Genomic DNA, 18,158 nt, shown 5'->3' with positions numbered 1-18,158 from the left:
GAACGGCTGAATCGATTTGACTGAAAATTGGTGGGCAGGTAGATTAGAACCAGGAAACGAACATAGGATAATTTTTACCCCGTTTTCTATTTTTTATTCCGCGCGGACGGAGTTGCGGGTAAAAGCTAGTCTTATATTAAAAAAGTCTTCAAAAGGCATCAATAAAGTTTTGAAATTACTCCATAGACAAAGATGCCATAGTTCTTTAATTTTCAATACCAGGGCCTGATACCATTTTATGTGTTTCATAATGCGACAGCTTATTTATACGTAGTTGTAATAGGACCTGGGACCGAAGACTTCGATTTTAAAAGCATTCTCAAATCCTTTGCTATTATGGTTTAAGAATTTTTATTTAATATGTCACAATTACTTAGGGAAGTTTATTTTGGCATACAGCTTTTGTTTTCTTGATTATTTTTCTAATTAAATTGTACTAGTTTTTATCACTTCATGTATGCTATATCCATATTATGTTTTGCTTCTTTTTCTTGAATAGTTTAACTGTTTCCATTCTTTTTTTTGTTCTATTTCGTTGTAGAATTAGTCCACAGTATACCGACGATTGCATTACCTTCCTCTTGCCGCCATTTCTTCGCTCTGATTGTTTCATTTTGTTGGTTATTTGATTACGTTGCGTGTCCATTTCTAACAAGCGTATTAAACTGGTCGTTTTTTTTCTAACCTCTTTATAGTTATATAACTTGATGTTTCTTGTTTCTCAGATGAATTATATTTTTGAAAATAAATTAAATTCAAGCTGTCTCGTGATATGTGATAGGTATAGTTAACGTCCAAAATTAATATTGGATCTCGAGCAATTTTTGCTTATCCGCGGTAATTTTTTAGTTGATTTTTATATATAGTTTTAATTAATTTGATCTAAAGAACGAAATAGCAATTGAGAAACATGATCTATTATTTTAGCAAGGTTTTGAAACATTTGGCTTCACGAACAACTGTTACAATTTTCACATGACAGTGAACCCTTTAAATAAAAATTTAATCCAAAGATCTATTTTAAGTGTGCACTTAAATAATTTTTGTACCACCTTTTAAAATAATTAAAATAACGTAAACTAAAATTGTAAATAGCAAATAATATAAAAAGAAATAAAACACACAAATAAAAAGAAATAACTTTATTTAGAAAATGCTTTAAACATTAACAATACTATATCTTTAATTTTCAACATAATAAGCACACAATTGAGCATACAACTTTGGTTGACAATCAAAAGCATTTGGTATTAATTTACTAAAAAAAATGCTAAAAAGAAGCGAAAGAATATGCGACCAAATAAAAAATGTCATGAATTATAATGAAATGAATGTTAATTTAACGACATTTGTATATGAGATCTTAATACACTCGACCAATCCGATGAAAAGAGTTGAATCTGTTATGAGATTGTTACGAGATGTAACTGTTTACTTCGGACTAGTTATGAAGCATCTAATCGATGACCAGTTGACGGAAGGAACCGTCGATACCAAAGAGTTCATCGTAGTTGGTAGGTTTGCCAGGTCTGAGGGCTTCGTTCGCTTTGTATTTCTCCTGTTCCGCGAACCAATCTTTGTATTCTGCTAATTTCTTGACCCACGCATCTAAAAGGAATACATCATTGTTAGAATAAAATAATACAATATAATTTTAGTTGTGTTTATAGTTGGTTTCCGAAACCTTAATATCTGTATACATAAAACATATCGTTATCCATGTGACCATTGACAAAACGGGTATTATGGTCTCAGAAACCCACAGTTGATGTATATAACAGTACAAAAATCTGAAGATTTGGATAGAAATAAATAATTCCTACGTAAATAACCGTATATAACGAAATTTTTTTCAGAACTTTGAACAATGAATTTAACACAGATATATTATGTAGACATAGTTGTGTTTTGAATAAAATTAAAAACTACTCCAATTAAAAAAAAATCACGATTTAAATGGTACGTTATCCCTATTTAACGAAAAAAAAAAAGATGGGATGGCAAAGAAGCAGCGGAAACTATGAGTTGTCAACGACGCCCAACATGTACAATACTAGACGAACCGCAGATGATACATTCGCTTCTTCAAGGAAAAGTTCTTCATGTAAAGCCGGGAAGGGTACTTACTGTGTAATTCATCCATGGGGCCAGCATTGCCACCGTATTCAGCGGGCAACATTTCCTTTGGTACGTGTTTGAACAACTCATTGGTGTCCGAATGAAGGAAGATCTAAAACAAAAAGTCATGTTTTTAAACATTACTCTCGTACGAGCGAAAAGAGTCATATCTCATAAAGTTTACAGTTTCATGGTACACTTTACTAAGAATCTAATACTCTTTCAGATTTGGTACAGTAATTTAATCTATTTCTAAATGTGTTATCCATTTTAATTCAATAAATTTTATTTCAATAGAATTTTATTATTTTTAATGCCATCTGTTAGAAAATATTAAAAAATAAGAGAAATAAAATTAATATGTTAATAGGACAAACATACTCAATAAGTTTTGACCGTTATAGTTTATATTTACCCTGTCTCTGATCTTTTCCTTGATGAAAGGTTTGACGAAGTTTACGATTTTGTCCACCAGAGGCGATACGTTGATGACGTGGATTTGTTTCAGTTTTACGGGGTAAGCTTCCTGGAAAGAAGAATATTTTATATTTAACGATAGAATTAAATTAACAAACAAAAGATGTGTTTTTCTTCTTCAAAACTACAACAACATAGCCTTTTCTGTATTTATATTAAATGAATACTAGCAAATTATATTGTTCCTAATCGATGGGGGAGGCCTACGTGCAGCAGTGGACAAACTCAGGCTAATTATGATAATGTTGTTCCTAAATAATTTCTCATATTTTCATGATAAATATTAAAATAAAAGTATAATTTTACAAAGAATTTCTTAACCAATACTAATATAGTAAGATTCTTTAAAAATTCGATATCGCCTTGGTTCCTTAAATAGGTTACCATGTATTTAAGGAGCCAATAACTTTCTAATGCATCATACAAATGAGTTAATTAGTGTAACGAATGTATAAATTAAAATTGAAATTAAATTAATTAAAACTTACTAATTAATTCAGAAAAAAAAAAACAGGATTATAATCGTCTTTTTATAATAAAGAAGAAAGATTTGCTTGTTTGTATGCATTAAATAGTTTGCGAATATACTGATCCGATTTGAAAAATTCTACCAATGTTGGGAGGCTACACTATCCCTGGGTGACATAGGGTACATTTTCAATAAAAGAAAATTTGCATCGTTATTAAGATGAAAATTCATTAATTACCACTAAATCATAACATTGTAACGAACCTGTACGCAGACGAGGAACTTCTTCACCAGTGTCGGTGTAAACTTAGCGAAGTGAGTGGGCGTGGCGACTGATGCGTCCAGAATGTAGATATCTCCAGCCACACCCTCCTTCTCCTCAGCCAGTCTAACGTCACCCAGCATCAGCGCCAGTTTGAAAGCATCCGCTACGTTCGGTGTCTGAGCATCTTTGTCAACACCTGTTGAATAACAAATCAGAAAATTGTCATACAAACTTAATGGCTTGAAATTTCGTTGGAGATGCTGCGGGAATACAGTAATTTTAGCCATCAGAGGAACGTAAAAGGATGTAGGACAGTGTATAACATGGACTTTTCCGAGGTAAACAGTTACATCTATTATTGCAACTCCCATGGGATGTATATAACACTTTATGTCATATGGGTCGAAATGAGCGTAACATTTTCCCCATCAGGTCTATTTGATTTGTAAAATATACTTTTGCATTCGATCGGGATCAAATTTATTGGGACGAATTGGAACGAAGTTCCTTATCGCACGTTGTGAAAGGGGGCTAGACGGAAAAAATTCTTACGAAAAGTTGTCACGACACTTTTTGCTATAGTAAGTATGTTAATGACGAATGAGCGCTACTTCACCATGGCAACGACGTGACAATATATAACGAAAATTTATAGAAATAAAATGTACTTCTTGTGAAGACTTAGGTAAGTTTTTTATTCATAGAATAAACATTGGTTCCTTCACTAATTAATCGAAAGGAACTTCGTTCCATCCGGGTGTCTCTTGACACCTCTCAAGTTTTTTTTTAACTGATTATTTTCATTTGGCAATTAATGATGTTAGACTACTGGAATTAATTCCAATAGTTTACATACCTCTCATAAGGATGACTCGTCGGCCGTCTGGTGTCAGACCAGGTAATGGCGGCATTTGACTGAAAAAAAACACAAATAATTTATTAAATGATTTAATAATATTTATGCCTCATAAAAACTTTAATTATAAGATTCAATTTTACAATTAAATAACATCCCGTATCATAAAGTATAGAACATAAATGGAAACTTAATTGTTGTGAATAATTTCTAATAGGTAGAATACAATGATGTTTCTACATCATTTGTTCGAGATGTAATCAAAGATGTTCTTCCTAGTGTATTCTTTGATTGGATATTTCACAGAGTTAATTGTTCATTTATGATTATTGTTAATGTCTTGTTATTTACTACCCGTAATTAAAATATAGTTAAATATTACGGCATAGAATTGTGAATTTTTTCATCTACTGTGGATAGAATTTTTTAAGCCTAATAAATTTACCCTTGAGATTGATTTTTAAGCATTTAATGTGCTGATAAGTAGACTTAAATAAGGTTAAAATATTCCCAATAATCTTCTGACAAATGTGAAGTAGTAAAATGAATGTATAGTACAAGGAGCGTCGGTGGCTCAGGGGTTAAGCACTTGACTTGTAATAAGCAGGTCTTGAGTTCAAATCTCACCATGTACCAATATGTTTTTTCGATTTACATTTGTACATTCATCCGATGTTCTTAAAGTGAAGGAAAACATCGTGATGTAACCAGCACATATCTGAGAAGAAATTCAAAGATATGTTTGAAGTCAACAAGCACTGGGCCATCATTGACTATGGCCTAGTCATCTTGAATTTAGTGTAGTTTCCGAGCCTCTCAGTGGGGAAGTATAGTATGTTTTTTATGATAGAAATATTTGTAACTTTTCACCAGGTATTTTATACTTACACGATGTTTAAAATCTCTTGCAATTCTGGACGCATGACGTCACGGTTGTCGAAGAATTCCGGAACAGCAGAGCGCATTGTGAAGTACATGTCCAGTTTGCGCTTGGTCTTTTCTAATGAGAACTTGCAGCCTCGGAGGAAGGTCATGATACGTTGGTCATCTGTGAAAACGGATATGAAATTTGTTAAAGCAATAATGAATTTTTAAACGCGCAGAAAAGTTTCCCTTAAGGATATCCAAGAAATGCAAAAAGCACACAATGTGACTAAAGTAAATATAATATTCCTAAGTAAATTATCGCATGTTTGTATCGCAAATTAGGGCTTTCTTATTTACAAGGTGCTAAAGCAATATACGATATAACACCGAATTGTAAGAATCTAATAGAAAATATTTAACTTCTCAAAGAAAGATAAATGTTCCTAATGTTATTTTAAAACGTTAAAAAAAATAAACAAGCAAATTGCAAAATTGTGAGTTGCGATTATTTACGTTAGAGCCGTTTAGTTGCGATCTAAGTGTAAAGTAAAATTAACGATAAGAAATTAGTAACTAACCAAATTCATCAGGTAGATGTGGTTCTTTCTTGAGCCACTCCTTGATATGCTCCAAATCCTGTTCCTTGCCTTCTGGCTTCTCGTTCAATTCCTCGCGGATCTTCTGCCACATCTCACCTGTAGGCTGTTCGAGAGTCATCTTTGTATCGTTGATTGGCCCTGGAAAATTAAAATTACATATTTTAGTATTCGAAATTACAAGTTCGAAGAAAATATCGTTGGATTTTGTAAAATGAGATATGCGTAGGAATGGAAGAGTAGTACATACTGTGTAGACCCATAAAAGGTGATTAATTTAGGAAAAAAGCCAGTCTAAACTTAAAATTATGATGTTTCTTGTAATTTTTATTTCTTAAGTGTATGTTTTTTTAAAATGAGATTCTTTGTAGGCATATATATTATTGTTATGCAATTACGTTATGTCGTAACTATTACGATTTGTGCGTTATTTGTAACAAGAATTATATGAGTGTTTACGGTTCTTGGTGCGCGTGCGCAGTAATGCGCTCAAGCAAAGAATTACGTTATTGTCTACTGTTTCTATTATTATTAGTATTTGATAAGTCTGTTTATGTTTACACTGCCGAAACACCTATACACATTTATAGTGACGAAATTAAAAAAAAAAACAGAGAAATAAATGACTAGATTCTATAACTTCACACATACTAATCTATACTCTACATATATTAATAAAGTTGAAGTATCAGTATGTAATATCAGGACAAAATACATCATATTTCAAAACGAAAACCAATTTACAAAAATTTTGTATGTCTGTCTGTATGTATATGTAAAAAAAATAGTCTAAGTTACTCCCGCACACATCATCTACCTTCTAGTCTAAGTCCCGTCAAAATCGGTTTAGCCGTTTCAGAGGTTACTCGGAACAAATGCAGACATCAAACATTAGATTTTCGTTATAAGTAGAAATTTGTTTTTTTTTATATACTTGCATTCACAGCAATTTTATGGTGAATGGCTAGCGGTTAAATAACTTTGTACATAGCTATTTAAAAATCAGCGCACATGACTTGTAAAAAAATCAACAAAAAATTACAGTAGCAATTTCTTGTATTTTTAACTGTAATTTATGTTACAAAGCATTGTTGAGAACATTTACCAGATTTACGTGTTGTAACGGTTATCGTGCGGTGAAAAGAAAACCGTTTTATTGCGTTTTCAGAGAGCTTTCACCGCAAATGCCTTTCTAACGTTCAAATGACTGCGCACAGGCTATTAAGAATTTTTTTTTCAACGAAATTCTTTTGAATACATTTTAATAGTCTGTGGTGAATTTTTGTGGTAATAACATCTCGATTTGAAGCAATTTGAAATATGATTAGAAATAATAGACTTCTTTCTTTTGTATTGTTGAATTGAAGTTGAAAAGGAAATGATAAAATGCAAGATTTTTACTAAACTTAGCTGTTCTATATCATTTTTTTTTACTTAACATATGCGCAAGCTTCCAAAAACTAATTAGTTAATGGCAATTTGAATTATTAATTCTTCTTAGTTGCAGTTCATTTTTTAATGTTACAATAATTTCAAGTTATAAATATCAAATTAATATGCGTCGTATTAAATTTTCAACATAAGTTGTGCAAAGTTACAACCGCACACCACAACTCGGATGATTATGTTAACGCTGAAATGAACTCGTGTTTGTTAACCTTAGATAGTTGATGAATATTTTTTTTAATTTTCTGAAGGTAATAATTAGTATTATTATTAGAAAAGATTAACTTAGTTAATACAAAAAGAAACTACATTTTTTTTTATATTACAAGGTGGTAAACGAGCAAGCGGCCACATGAATTCGCCGAAATGGCGAAACAACCGTTGCCCATAGACATTCGCAATTGCAGATGCGTTGCCTACCCTCTATCGACGCAGGAGGAGACGCACAAAAAGAGAATATTTAACCTTCCTATGCATCTCCTCCTCCATCAAATCCACCTTCCTTATAAGAAAAGGGTGGGAAGGGAAAGAGGACAAAATTTAGGCCTCCGGCACCACACTCATCAAACTGTACTTGGAATTACTTCCACTTGACGTCTGTCTTCTGTGTGGTTGTGGTATTTCACTGAATGAGGCCAATTCGTGCAACAGATGTTGTTGTTGCTGGCGTCTACCACTGTTAATTCAACAAGTGCAAAATACCGTAATAAAGCTGTCTACTGAAAGCTCGCAAAGATATTCTACCATTTTAGATAACTGTATAATTTAACCGTGAAATGGTCAACAATGTTATTTATTTAAATTCTCATTAATTAAAATTTATTATTATTGTTTTGGATAAAATACTAAAGAAAACCTCGTCATGTTGATTTTTACTTTCCAAGTTATCCCAAAACTTTACTTTTTACATATGCTTTACAAACAACACAAGTGTTTAATGCTTTTAACTTTCTCACATACGTAAGTAATCAAGATTAATATATCAAACTAGCTGTCGCCCGCGACTCCGTCCGCGCGCAGTTAAAAAATGAGGGGGGGGGTATGAAAAATAGATGTTGGCCGATTCTCAGACCTACTGAATATGCTCACAAAATTTCATGAGAATCGGTCAAGCCGTTTCGGAGGAGTACGGGAACGAAGACTGTGACACGAGAATTTTATATATTAGATGTTTAAAAACAAATAAATTAATTTTTTTTTAATAATAAAAATCTGTCACGATTTCCATCACCGTTCTAAATAATTGCATCGAACTTAACGGTAAGTATACCGCTATTGTATTGATATTTAAATTTGAACCTTATTTGATTCAACATAGAGGCTAAATTTGTATGTATATTACGAAGTGCACCGTTTTGGACTCCGTATAGCCTAGCACGGAAGTCACGTTTTGCGGGCGCTTTTATTTCTATCGGGATATATCATAACTGTTACTTTGTTATTGAATAATCTGTAGCTATACAGGTGTACCAGACTTAAATCACAAGCAGGGGAAGAGCTATAATTGTTATAGATATGATTTCATTATGAAAATATAAATACAAAGACTTTTATATAGACTTACTTGAGATTAGAATCAAAGGCAACGAATTTGGTACAAAAATAAATTAGTTGTCTTTTTTTTACTTTTAATGATTATTAACAATGAATTGCAACGTAATTATATAAAACTAACAGTTGTCCTCGACTTCGTTGGTGAGGAATTTAATAAAAAATAGTGATTTAAATCTAAAAAAATAGCCTATGTCCAGGTGACAAAGGCTATTGTAGCTTCCCAACAGCGAAATAATTTTTCGAATCGGTTTATTGGTTTCGGAACTTTTTCAAAACAAACAAACAACCAAATCTGTCCTCTTTATTACAGGTTAGAAATATCACTCACTGGTTTTAAACAATTAAGTTTTGTTAAACCATTTAAAAGCTTCTTATCTTTTCACTAAATCGGTGACGACAAGCGTGAGACTGTATTGTATTTAATGTTGTTAAGTTTTCATTATATCTTGTAAAACAATAATATCTCATTACAGTTTTTTTTTTTTTTTTAAGTTACATTTAATAAAGAAAAACGAATTCATTTTTTTCCATTGAATAAGTTTCGAAAATACTGAAGCAATCTGTTAGGAAGCTACACTATCCCCGGGTGACATAGGCTACAATATTTTTATTTTGTTATTTTTTTAATTCTGCGCGGACGAGGTCGCAGGCAACGGTTAATGTTTAATAAAGCCTCGGAATAAAAGAGAAAGGTCCAGATTTCCACATTCACTTTTATGACCCTGTAGGTATATCGTACTTAAGTCGTAATTGATCGTTGTTTACCCAAAATGTAATTCACCTCGAACTTGTCTTCCGTATATGAACAATATTTTGATAAAATTATTTAACAACGTGGAGATAGAAACTAAATTACTTTAGCCATTAGGAAAACTGATGATGTCAAAAACAGTCATAAGGACAGACTGTAGCTGTCTGGTCATGTCATGCGTGTCTTCTATGCCTAAGTAAGAGTATTTATTTTCTAACAGACCGAACAACAATAATTTAATTTTTTTGGAACGAAGTTCCTTATCGCGCGTTGTGAAAGGGGGCTAGACGGAAAAAATTCTTACGAAAAGTTGTCACGACACTTTTTGCTATAGTAAGTATGTTAACGAGGAATGAGCGCTACTTCACCATGGCAACGACATGACATTATATAACGAAAATTCATAGAAACAAAATGTACTTCTTGTGAAGACTTAAGTTTTTTATTCATAAAATAAACATTGGTTCCTTCACTAATTAATCGAAAGGAATTTCGTTCCATCCGGGTGTCCCTTGACACCTCTCAAGTTTTTTTTATTTCCTTTCTTTCTTTCTTTTTTTTTGATTTTATATATTTTTTTTTGTGTGTGGTAATAAATGTTTTTTCTTTCTTTCTTTCTTTCTTTCTAATTCCATAATAATCATGTTTGAAAAAAAAAACGAAATGGTTCACGCATATGTTTTGATAGTGGAAACTCTCGGCTACGCGAGTACAATTGTGCGTGTTACTTAAGTTGTTAGTTATGCGTGTGTGTAATGAAAGTAAAAACCATCTCTAGATCAGTGATTGTGTACCAGATTTAAGACAAGATTAAAACTTGTGTCATAATACGAAGCGTATCTTATTTTTTTTAAATCAGCAAACTAACATTACAAGGAAATGGTTCAAGCCAGTAAAAAAACTTGAGTTGTTCTTAACTTTAACGTAGAATAATTCTTTTTTAAGCCTAATTATAAAGCCTATTTCTTTACCTAATAAGTAAATAATTATAGCAAATCTAACCGTCGAATTTCAGTGCAGTGACATTTGAATAAATACATATAGTCTTTATTTAGTTTAAGATAATGAAATAATTCCAAAAAGGTATTTAACGTTACCAATTATAGTAATTATAAGTGCCCCGAAGTAATTATTTTTTAATATTTAAGACTTAATATTATTAACTTCAAAGGGACCTGTAAATTAGTCTACAATACTGCGGGATTACGCTGTCGTAATATTTTGTAATCCCTTCTCCTTTCCACCCTTTTCTTACGTAAAGGATGGAAAGGAGAAGTGGATTTTTCGGGAGTAGGAAAGCATACAAAGGGAATATTTTCTTTCTATGCGTCCCCTTCTCTATTGATTAAAACTAGGCATCTGCAAATATCAGTCTATGGGCAGCGGTCACTTCACTATTTTGGCGATTTCCAGTGACCGCTTGCTAGTTTATCACGTCGTACTATTACGATTAAATTATTGATATTTACCTGAATTTCGCGGAAAATAAAATTATAAGGCGTGTGATAAAAATAAATAGCAATTAATATCCAATCGATAAACTGCGCTAAAGTATCGTTCCAACTGGTTAACTGGATGCAATTTCTCCGCGAAAGTCATCGACCTCGGTGACTCATAATATTTTTTCGTGCCTTCACGCTCGTGTGGCTTTTTAATTATCAGTTTTTTTATAAATACATGAATCAATAATCTAAAGATGTTTAAAAAAATAACTAAATTATTTAACTCAGAATTACTTGCGATTCTAATCTACTTACTTATTACTATACTTTGCGTCACTAATATTTTATTAATGCAAAGGTCAGCTGTAAGAGAACTTTTTTAGATTTAAGCCCACATATACTGCACCGTTTTTCTTCCCTTGTATTTGTTGCTTATTAAAATAATCTGATCATCGTAATAAGATAATAAATGGCATTTCACGTGTTTTCAAAATAGAACAAAAATTAAAGTAAGAATTACATGAAAGTTATTAAATTTAACCTATATTAAATTACTTGCTGTCGCCCGCGACTCCGTCTACGCGTATTTTAAAAAAAACTAAATAAGTAGTCTATGTGTTCTTCCAGATTATGTTGTCCGTTCAACCGTTCTGGAAATACTTTCAAACAAACATCCATCTATCCAAACATTCGCATTTATAATATTAGTAGGAAAATTAGTAAGATTGAATTAATTATATGTTGTATTAAATGTTTAATTCAAAATGCATTTAAAATATTTAGAGGTTTCTCATATAATAAAAAGCTTACCGAAACTACACACAACACAGAACATGTTTATAGAAACCATAAAATTAATAAAGAAAAAAAAATGTAATCACCTTTGAAATTGAAAACCAAGTCACAAGCCAAATTCTCAACGATCTCCACACTGTCACTTGTACGGTACGTGTTTATGGTTTATTTAAAAATAATAATAAAAAAATTACTTTACTCTATGGTCGATATAGTGCAACCGCCCGGAATCGAATGCGACTGTTACGATGCGTCCGTTCCTTATATTATTTCGTCACGCAGTGTGAACGCGGGTTATACAAGTTGGGGGGAGATTTGGGTTAAAACTGTCTATATACATTTCTCGTTAATATTACCTATAGTGGAAAAAATAGTGGCCAGATATGGTCGCATATTTCGTACGGAAATAATTTTGAAATTACATCGAAGAATTGCGAAAAATCATTCCGGATTATATTGTCTTTGGACGTTTTATTTAAATTGCGTATTTAACAACTAAGATATGTCATCCGTCCTCAGGATATTTTTTATACCAAATGAAAGCAACTGAACGACTAAATTTTGAAAAGCAGCAAACGTTAATTTCACACACGAGTGCCATTACTCAGCTTCATGTTTTCAATGAACTTCAATTAGTTTTAGTAATTCTGTGCAATATTCTAAAAAAAAACTAATGTAACATTTTCCCACTATGTGTTACATAAAAAAAATTAATTATTATTAAATACATTTATTATCTATATAATACATTTTATAAAAGAAACAAAATATATTATTAACAAAATAGTATACCACCGGCTGCGAAATCCTATGACTCAAGCAACCAGTGTTGAGGGCTACAGAGATAGGAACCTCCTCACTATGCGCGCGGTTTCTAAAATAACTGCCTTTTGTATCAGGTCCTTAATCCAACTGTTTAGCGAGAGCTTCTTAAGATGTCGGTCGAAGCTCATCGCTATCAGTCCATTCACCGATACGACTATCGGAATAATGGTAGTCGATTTAATACGCCACATGACAGTAACCTCGTGAGCCAAGTTTATTAAAACAGACGTTCTAACAACTTTTAAAGCAAAACAACGATTATTAATTAATCAACTATTCTTTTACGTAATTTTCTGTAATTTTGTTTTTAAACTTTTAAACTTAGTTTTCTTAGCATTAGTGATTAATTATTTTGATTACAATAGCAATTAGACATAGTCACGCATTCTGCTTTAATTAATTACAACATTTGTGTAACTAACTCTTATAATAACTAGCACAGAAATATTTTGGGAGATAAGCTTTCTAAATTTATCTTTAATTGAAACTAGGAAGTTGTATGTATTTCAGTAACATAATATCGTTGCTACGTGACTTAAGAAAGAACCGTTTACAGTGAAGTATTTTTAATCTTACTAATACTAGCTTTTACTCGCGACTTCGTCCGCGCGGAATAAAATGTGCATTTGGCACACAATATAAAAAAGTTCCTATGTCCGTCTCCTAGTTCTAAGCTACCTCCCCATCAATTTTCAGCTAAATCAGTTCGACCGATCTAGATTTATAAATAGAGTAATTAACACGACTTTCTTTTATACATATATATATGTATAGGTTATAAATGCGACTTTATAGATGGAGGGGTGTTTGTATGAAGGTATCTCCGGAACGACTCAACGGATCTTAATGAAATTCGGCATACATATGGAACACAGTCTGGAAAAACACGTTGGCTACTAATTAAGTATTTTTTTAATTCCGCTCGGACGGAGTTGCGGGCAAAAGCTAGTTTGTTAGTGTTTTAGCTCAAGGTTGCACTTTTTGTGTGCAGTGTCCATTTTGAAAGTTAATGTAAATAATTGCTCTGAGATTAGAGAAATGGGTATGTATTAGGATTACACTGCCGATGTTCTTGTTTGATTATAGACAACAATATGTTTTGTAGATTGTATGACAGTGGAAACCAAAAATTAAAAAAAAAAAAAACGAATACTCTATGTGACAAATCCTGAACATTTTAATAGTCACTTTTCTTTTATTTAGAGTTAACAGTTTTGCTTAAAGTCATCAAGCAAGTCTTCATTGCATTGGAAAAAAACTCCGTGAATAGTTTCTGCTAAAATTTTCTACTAAATTACCACATTTGCAGCACGCTGTCAATTTCGACATTACGAGGTGGTCTGACGCTGCCATAATGCATGAACACAGACCGTCTAATGACTGGTGAGCACTCGTGAGTCACTGCTTAATGCACGCATTCTATAATACAGCACGTTTCCACGATACGACGTCACGATAACGCTTTTTACTAGTTCATATTTGGATATTCTAAAAATTAAAAAAGACATAAACTTGTAATCCATAAAAATGATTTAATATTGTTTTAAAAAATGTGAATTTGTACACAAAATTTCAAGTTTTCTGGTTTGGTTGAGATAGCTGAAATATTGGGTGAAAATCAATTTTCGAATTGTTATTTCGTCAATTGTAACAACTTGTTTTTTTTTTTTTTTTTCTTAAAACATGCTAATGGAAACAGCATCAGTGGTTTTTACGAGTATGTGTCGAAATTTAAATTTTAGATGATGAGATTTGCAACACTACCCCAATAGGAACAGCGTATAAAAATGTGAAATAAATAACATTTAGTAAAATAATCCATGGTTTATTAACAACACGTTATTGTTAACAAATGCCTTTACTATCGGAATTTCAGTACAAAAATAGACACATGTTTCATCAACTTTAAGATATCGTTGAACCTGAAGTTTGCTTTAAAATATGTCTTTTGTTTTTCCTACATAACTTTGGCTTCTTTTCTTTCTGTTATTGTTTATTGTAATACTACAAAGCTTCATAGTCATGTAATGGAAAGCATTACAAGAGAATTTTTTTTACAATTAATCTAATTAATTACATACGCTAACAGTTTTATTATTAATTATAAGTCACCTTTGATGAAATATTATTAAATACAAACCATTGTCCGAAAGTATTATTTACTTTGGTGGTGATATTGTAGTTGAACTAAAACTTCAAACTTTCGTGATTTTTACTAATATACTGATCGTAAGAAACAGTATTCAGTTCAGTAAGAAACAGGGATATGGAATTAAAAATTTACCTTATCGAATGGCGGTATTATTTCAACTTTACGCCCGTCTTCTATGTGATCGTGGTATTATACCGGGCGAGCGACCGATTGTTGCAGCAGCTAATGCCGCTCTGCCACTTAGATAATTAAATAAGTAGTTATAGTTGTTAAAATGTAGTTGTGATTGATATTGCGAGTATGATTTTCTTCGTACAGAATGCAACGTAAATCTTTGAAACACAGCAACTAACGCAATATGTATAAAAAAAAAACAAAAAATGGGAGCCATCTGCAAGCACTTCCTTTCGAATAAAATAATTTTTATCAAAATCGGACCACCAGCAGTTTCGCGGTAACACACATAGTAAAAAAAATACAGTCGAATTGATAACCTCCTTCTTTTTGAAGTCGGCTAAAAATGCCGTAGAGATTCGTACACAAGCCTCCGTCGTTGACGTTTTCTTCTTTTGTCGCTTCCAACCAGTTTGTCAATTTCATCGTGAGGAAAGTCGCAAATCTGTATTAATCGAATAGACGAATCACAAAGATTCAACGTTTCACGTGATATTTGTGACGCAAGGGTACATTAGTTTGGAAGATATTGTCTTGTGTATGAAGAAGCTTCTTAAGTTTTTACTTCATCAGCAGCGAACCGTGACCAATGAGTACGAATTGCAAATGTACATGCATTAATTTTGATCAAGAATCGCCTGATGTATTTGGAGCGCTAATTTCGCGCCTTTCACTTATTTTTTTATACTCACGATGTACACGTCACGGTAAAAGAAATCTTGTTTTGTGTTCTTACAGTATCACATATACGAAAACTGCAAATGTAGTAAACAGTTGTTTTGTTTGCACGTTGATATTTTTGTCGTTCATTGGTGAATGTCTTTACGCCACGGTCATACAATAATCCATTCTGTTTTATACAGTAAACTTTATAACATGATTACTGTTGTGACCAGATCTTTGGTCCATGTTAATAGTGCTAGATCCCGCAACAACAATATTTGTTGGGTGCACGAATGGGCCGGGTCGACCGGTGCAATACCACGACCACACAGAAGACTGACGTGAAGTGGAAGAAATTCCGCGTACAGTCTGATGAGTGTGGTACCGGAGGCCTAATTTTAGTCCTTTTTCCCTTCCCACCCTTTTCTTATTAGGAAAGGATGGGAAGGGGAAGTGGATTTGACGGAAGAGGGGGACGCATAGGAAGGAGAAATATCCTCTTTCTGTGTATCCCCTTCTCCGTTGATTAAAGGTAGGCAACGCATCTGAATTTGCGGATGTCTATGGGCAACGGTCGCCTCGCTATTTCAGCGAATCCAGATGGCCGTTTGCTCGTTTGCCACCTTATGATATAAAAAAAGAAGTATTAACACGTAATATACATAGGTGGGCACAGTTAATCAAAAAGTTAACTTCGTTAATCGTTAATTCGTTAAATAAAAATTTAACTTCGTTAATCGTTAAAACGTTTAATTTACGAAAATTTAACGCAAGTTAAAGTTAACAGTTAAAGTTAATTTTTGTTTATATTACGAGTATAAGGCGCAAGCGGGAAATGGCCATACGAATAATCTCCGAATCGTATGGACCGATTTTGTCGAGACTTTCAATAGAACTTAGGCTATTTTTTAACTGCGCTTACGAAATCTCGGGCGATCGCTAATCCTATCTATAGTTTAGTTATATAATATACTAAAATATAATTTAGACAATAGGAGCGATGTACTAATGCCTGTACCATAATAATGACATAGCATGCACTAGTTACACACACTTATATACTACACTGACAATGATTGACACTTGACTTTTTCAGTCAATTTTTTTATCGACAATCCGACGTCACGGAATTAGATAGCTAACTAAATTTAGACAACATAAATTTTCTATTAAACAGTAAGACATGTGATAATATTCAAAAGAAAACAATCAAAACTTTTGTGCAGTATTTACATTTATCTGTTACTATTTGCACCCGGATATTCATTTGCTCATACTCCAACAACTGAACATTTAATTTTATGTATAATTTGGTAATATTTTTTTATTTTATTTTAGCTAAGGGCCCACGAACAGACATCATTTTGTACGTACTTTTTATTTATTAATATAGATTTATTAATAAAACTTCTAACATCAGAGGAAACTTATTATAACATTGATAAATAAACTATATAACCAATCCAGTGATACATCTCAATGCATCAAACTATACAACTAAGATGCCTTCGATAACTTCTATCATCTAATGATTTATCGTCCGATCTGTTGTTATATGTTGAAACAAGTTAAATTACTCTCAGTGTATAGAGCATAAGTTACACGACATAACGAAAACAACCGATCGCGGGTGATGTCTTCTCTCTTTCTTATCACCTATAAAATCGTTATAGTTAATTAGTAAGAATATTTTTTGAATTATTTTCAAAGACATTCGATTAATTTTAAAATAAACTTTCGATATACGTAAAAAAATAGATGTCTTTTTGTAAAGGTCACTAGTGGCGACATTTCATATATTAAATTTAGTATAGCACAGTTTAACATTATTTCACTAACATAATTATTTTATCTTTTTCCTCATTCTTTCTCGTTTTGTCGTATACATTTTTTTTGTAAACAAACAAATTATCTTCGCTATTGTCTTTGCGCAGCGCACGTGCATCCCCGACCATTAGAAGGGTTGGGGCCATAAATCCATCGAGTTCGTTATCACATTCTCTGTGCGGCTGTCCATTTGATCCTTTGTTCATATTTTTGTTGTTGTTAAAATTATTTGTCGTTGACTATGAAGAGCCCCAAAAAAACAAACGACGGTAATAAACACCTAAATCCCTTTTGTTTTTGAGGAACGTTTATTGCGTGCACATTTCGTCTTTCGAATTTTTAAATTCATTTTTCAATGTTTGTTTCTTATCTACGCAATGACAAAAAAAATCCTATTTGTACGCTTTTTCAAATGAACCATAAACTATTTTTTTTATATTTTTTGTTGTCTTTAAACTCCAACATTAAAATAAACATTTTGTCTGCAACAAAGTTTAGTTGTATTTTAGGTAGGACGTTGAAGAGTAATGCACACTCGATTATTTTGATTGCTATTCAACGCAGAGTTTATCTTTTTTTAATAGATTTTGCGTCTCACGTATAACAATTATTGTATTAAGAGCAAAGTGTTTTCGAACCTTATGTTGATTTTATAACAAAGTCTTGTTCTAAAAAAGTGATGTTAAATAAATGAAAACCAGTTTTAATGTGAATAAAATGTAATAAAGACTTTTCGAGATATTTGTGTAAATGTGAAATAATTAATAAACTTTGAAGGTGTCTAGCGCCTAAACTTCGCAATATTTGATAGAGGTAAGTTTGTTTAAATCGTCATTATTTTCTAACAAGGATTCTGTGGTACTCTTTTGATCACGTCTATC

The 18,158-nt window shown here is 32.2% G+C and overlaps 1 protein-coding gene across 1 annotated transcript; it reads right to left on the bottom strand.

The window, feature by feature from the left end:
- Nucleotides 1–1,212: 1,212 nt before the first annotated feature.
- LOC106714562 (alpha-tocopherol transfer protein-like) lies at nt 1,213–11,882 on the bottom strand. Its single transcript, XM_045683125.1, has 8 exons — nt 11,723–11,882; nt 5,631–5,789; nt 5,074–5,233; nt 4,186–4,244; nt 3,329–3,525; nt 2,534–2,644; nt 2,128–2,230; nt 1,213–1,608 (listed from the first exon to the last, which is right to left on the bottom strand). The coding sequence occupies exons 2-8, from the start codon at nt 5,767–5,769 to the stop codon at nt 1,457–1,459; spliced, it is 921 nt and encodes a 306-aa protein (XP_045539081.1). The 5' UTR covers nt 5,770–5,789; nt 11,723–11,882; the 3' UTR covers nt 1,213–1,456.
- Nucleotides 11,883–18,158: the final 6,276 nt, after the last annotated feature.

The sequence above is a fragment of the Papilio machaon genome, chromosome 21, assembly GCF_912999745.1.
Source record: "Papilio machaon chromosome 21, ilPapMach1.1, whole genome shotgun sequence".
Classification (NCBI taxonomy): domain Eukaryota; kingdom Metazoa; phylum Arthropoda; class Insecta; order Lepidoptera; family Papilionidae; genus Papilio; species Papilio machaon.
This window is presented reverse-complemented; position numbering and strand designations above follow the sequence as displayed.

Excerpts from the sequence above, each read along its gene's own strand:
- LOC106714562 (XM_045683125.1), bottom strand. The coding sequence starts at position 5,769 with ATGACTCTCGAACAGCCTACAGGTGAGATGTGGCAGAAGATCCGCGAG. Across the intron at positions 3,526-4,185 it reads ACGAGTCATCCTTATGAGAG|GTGTTGACAAAGATGCTCAG; the intron begins GTATGTAAACTA and ends GTTATTCAACAG. Across the intron at positions 2,645-3,328 it reads AGTTCCTCGTCTGCGTACAG|GAAGCTTACCCCGTAAAACT; the intron begins GTTCGTTACAAT and ends TCTTCTTTCCAG.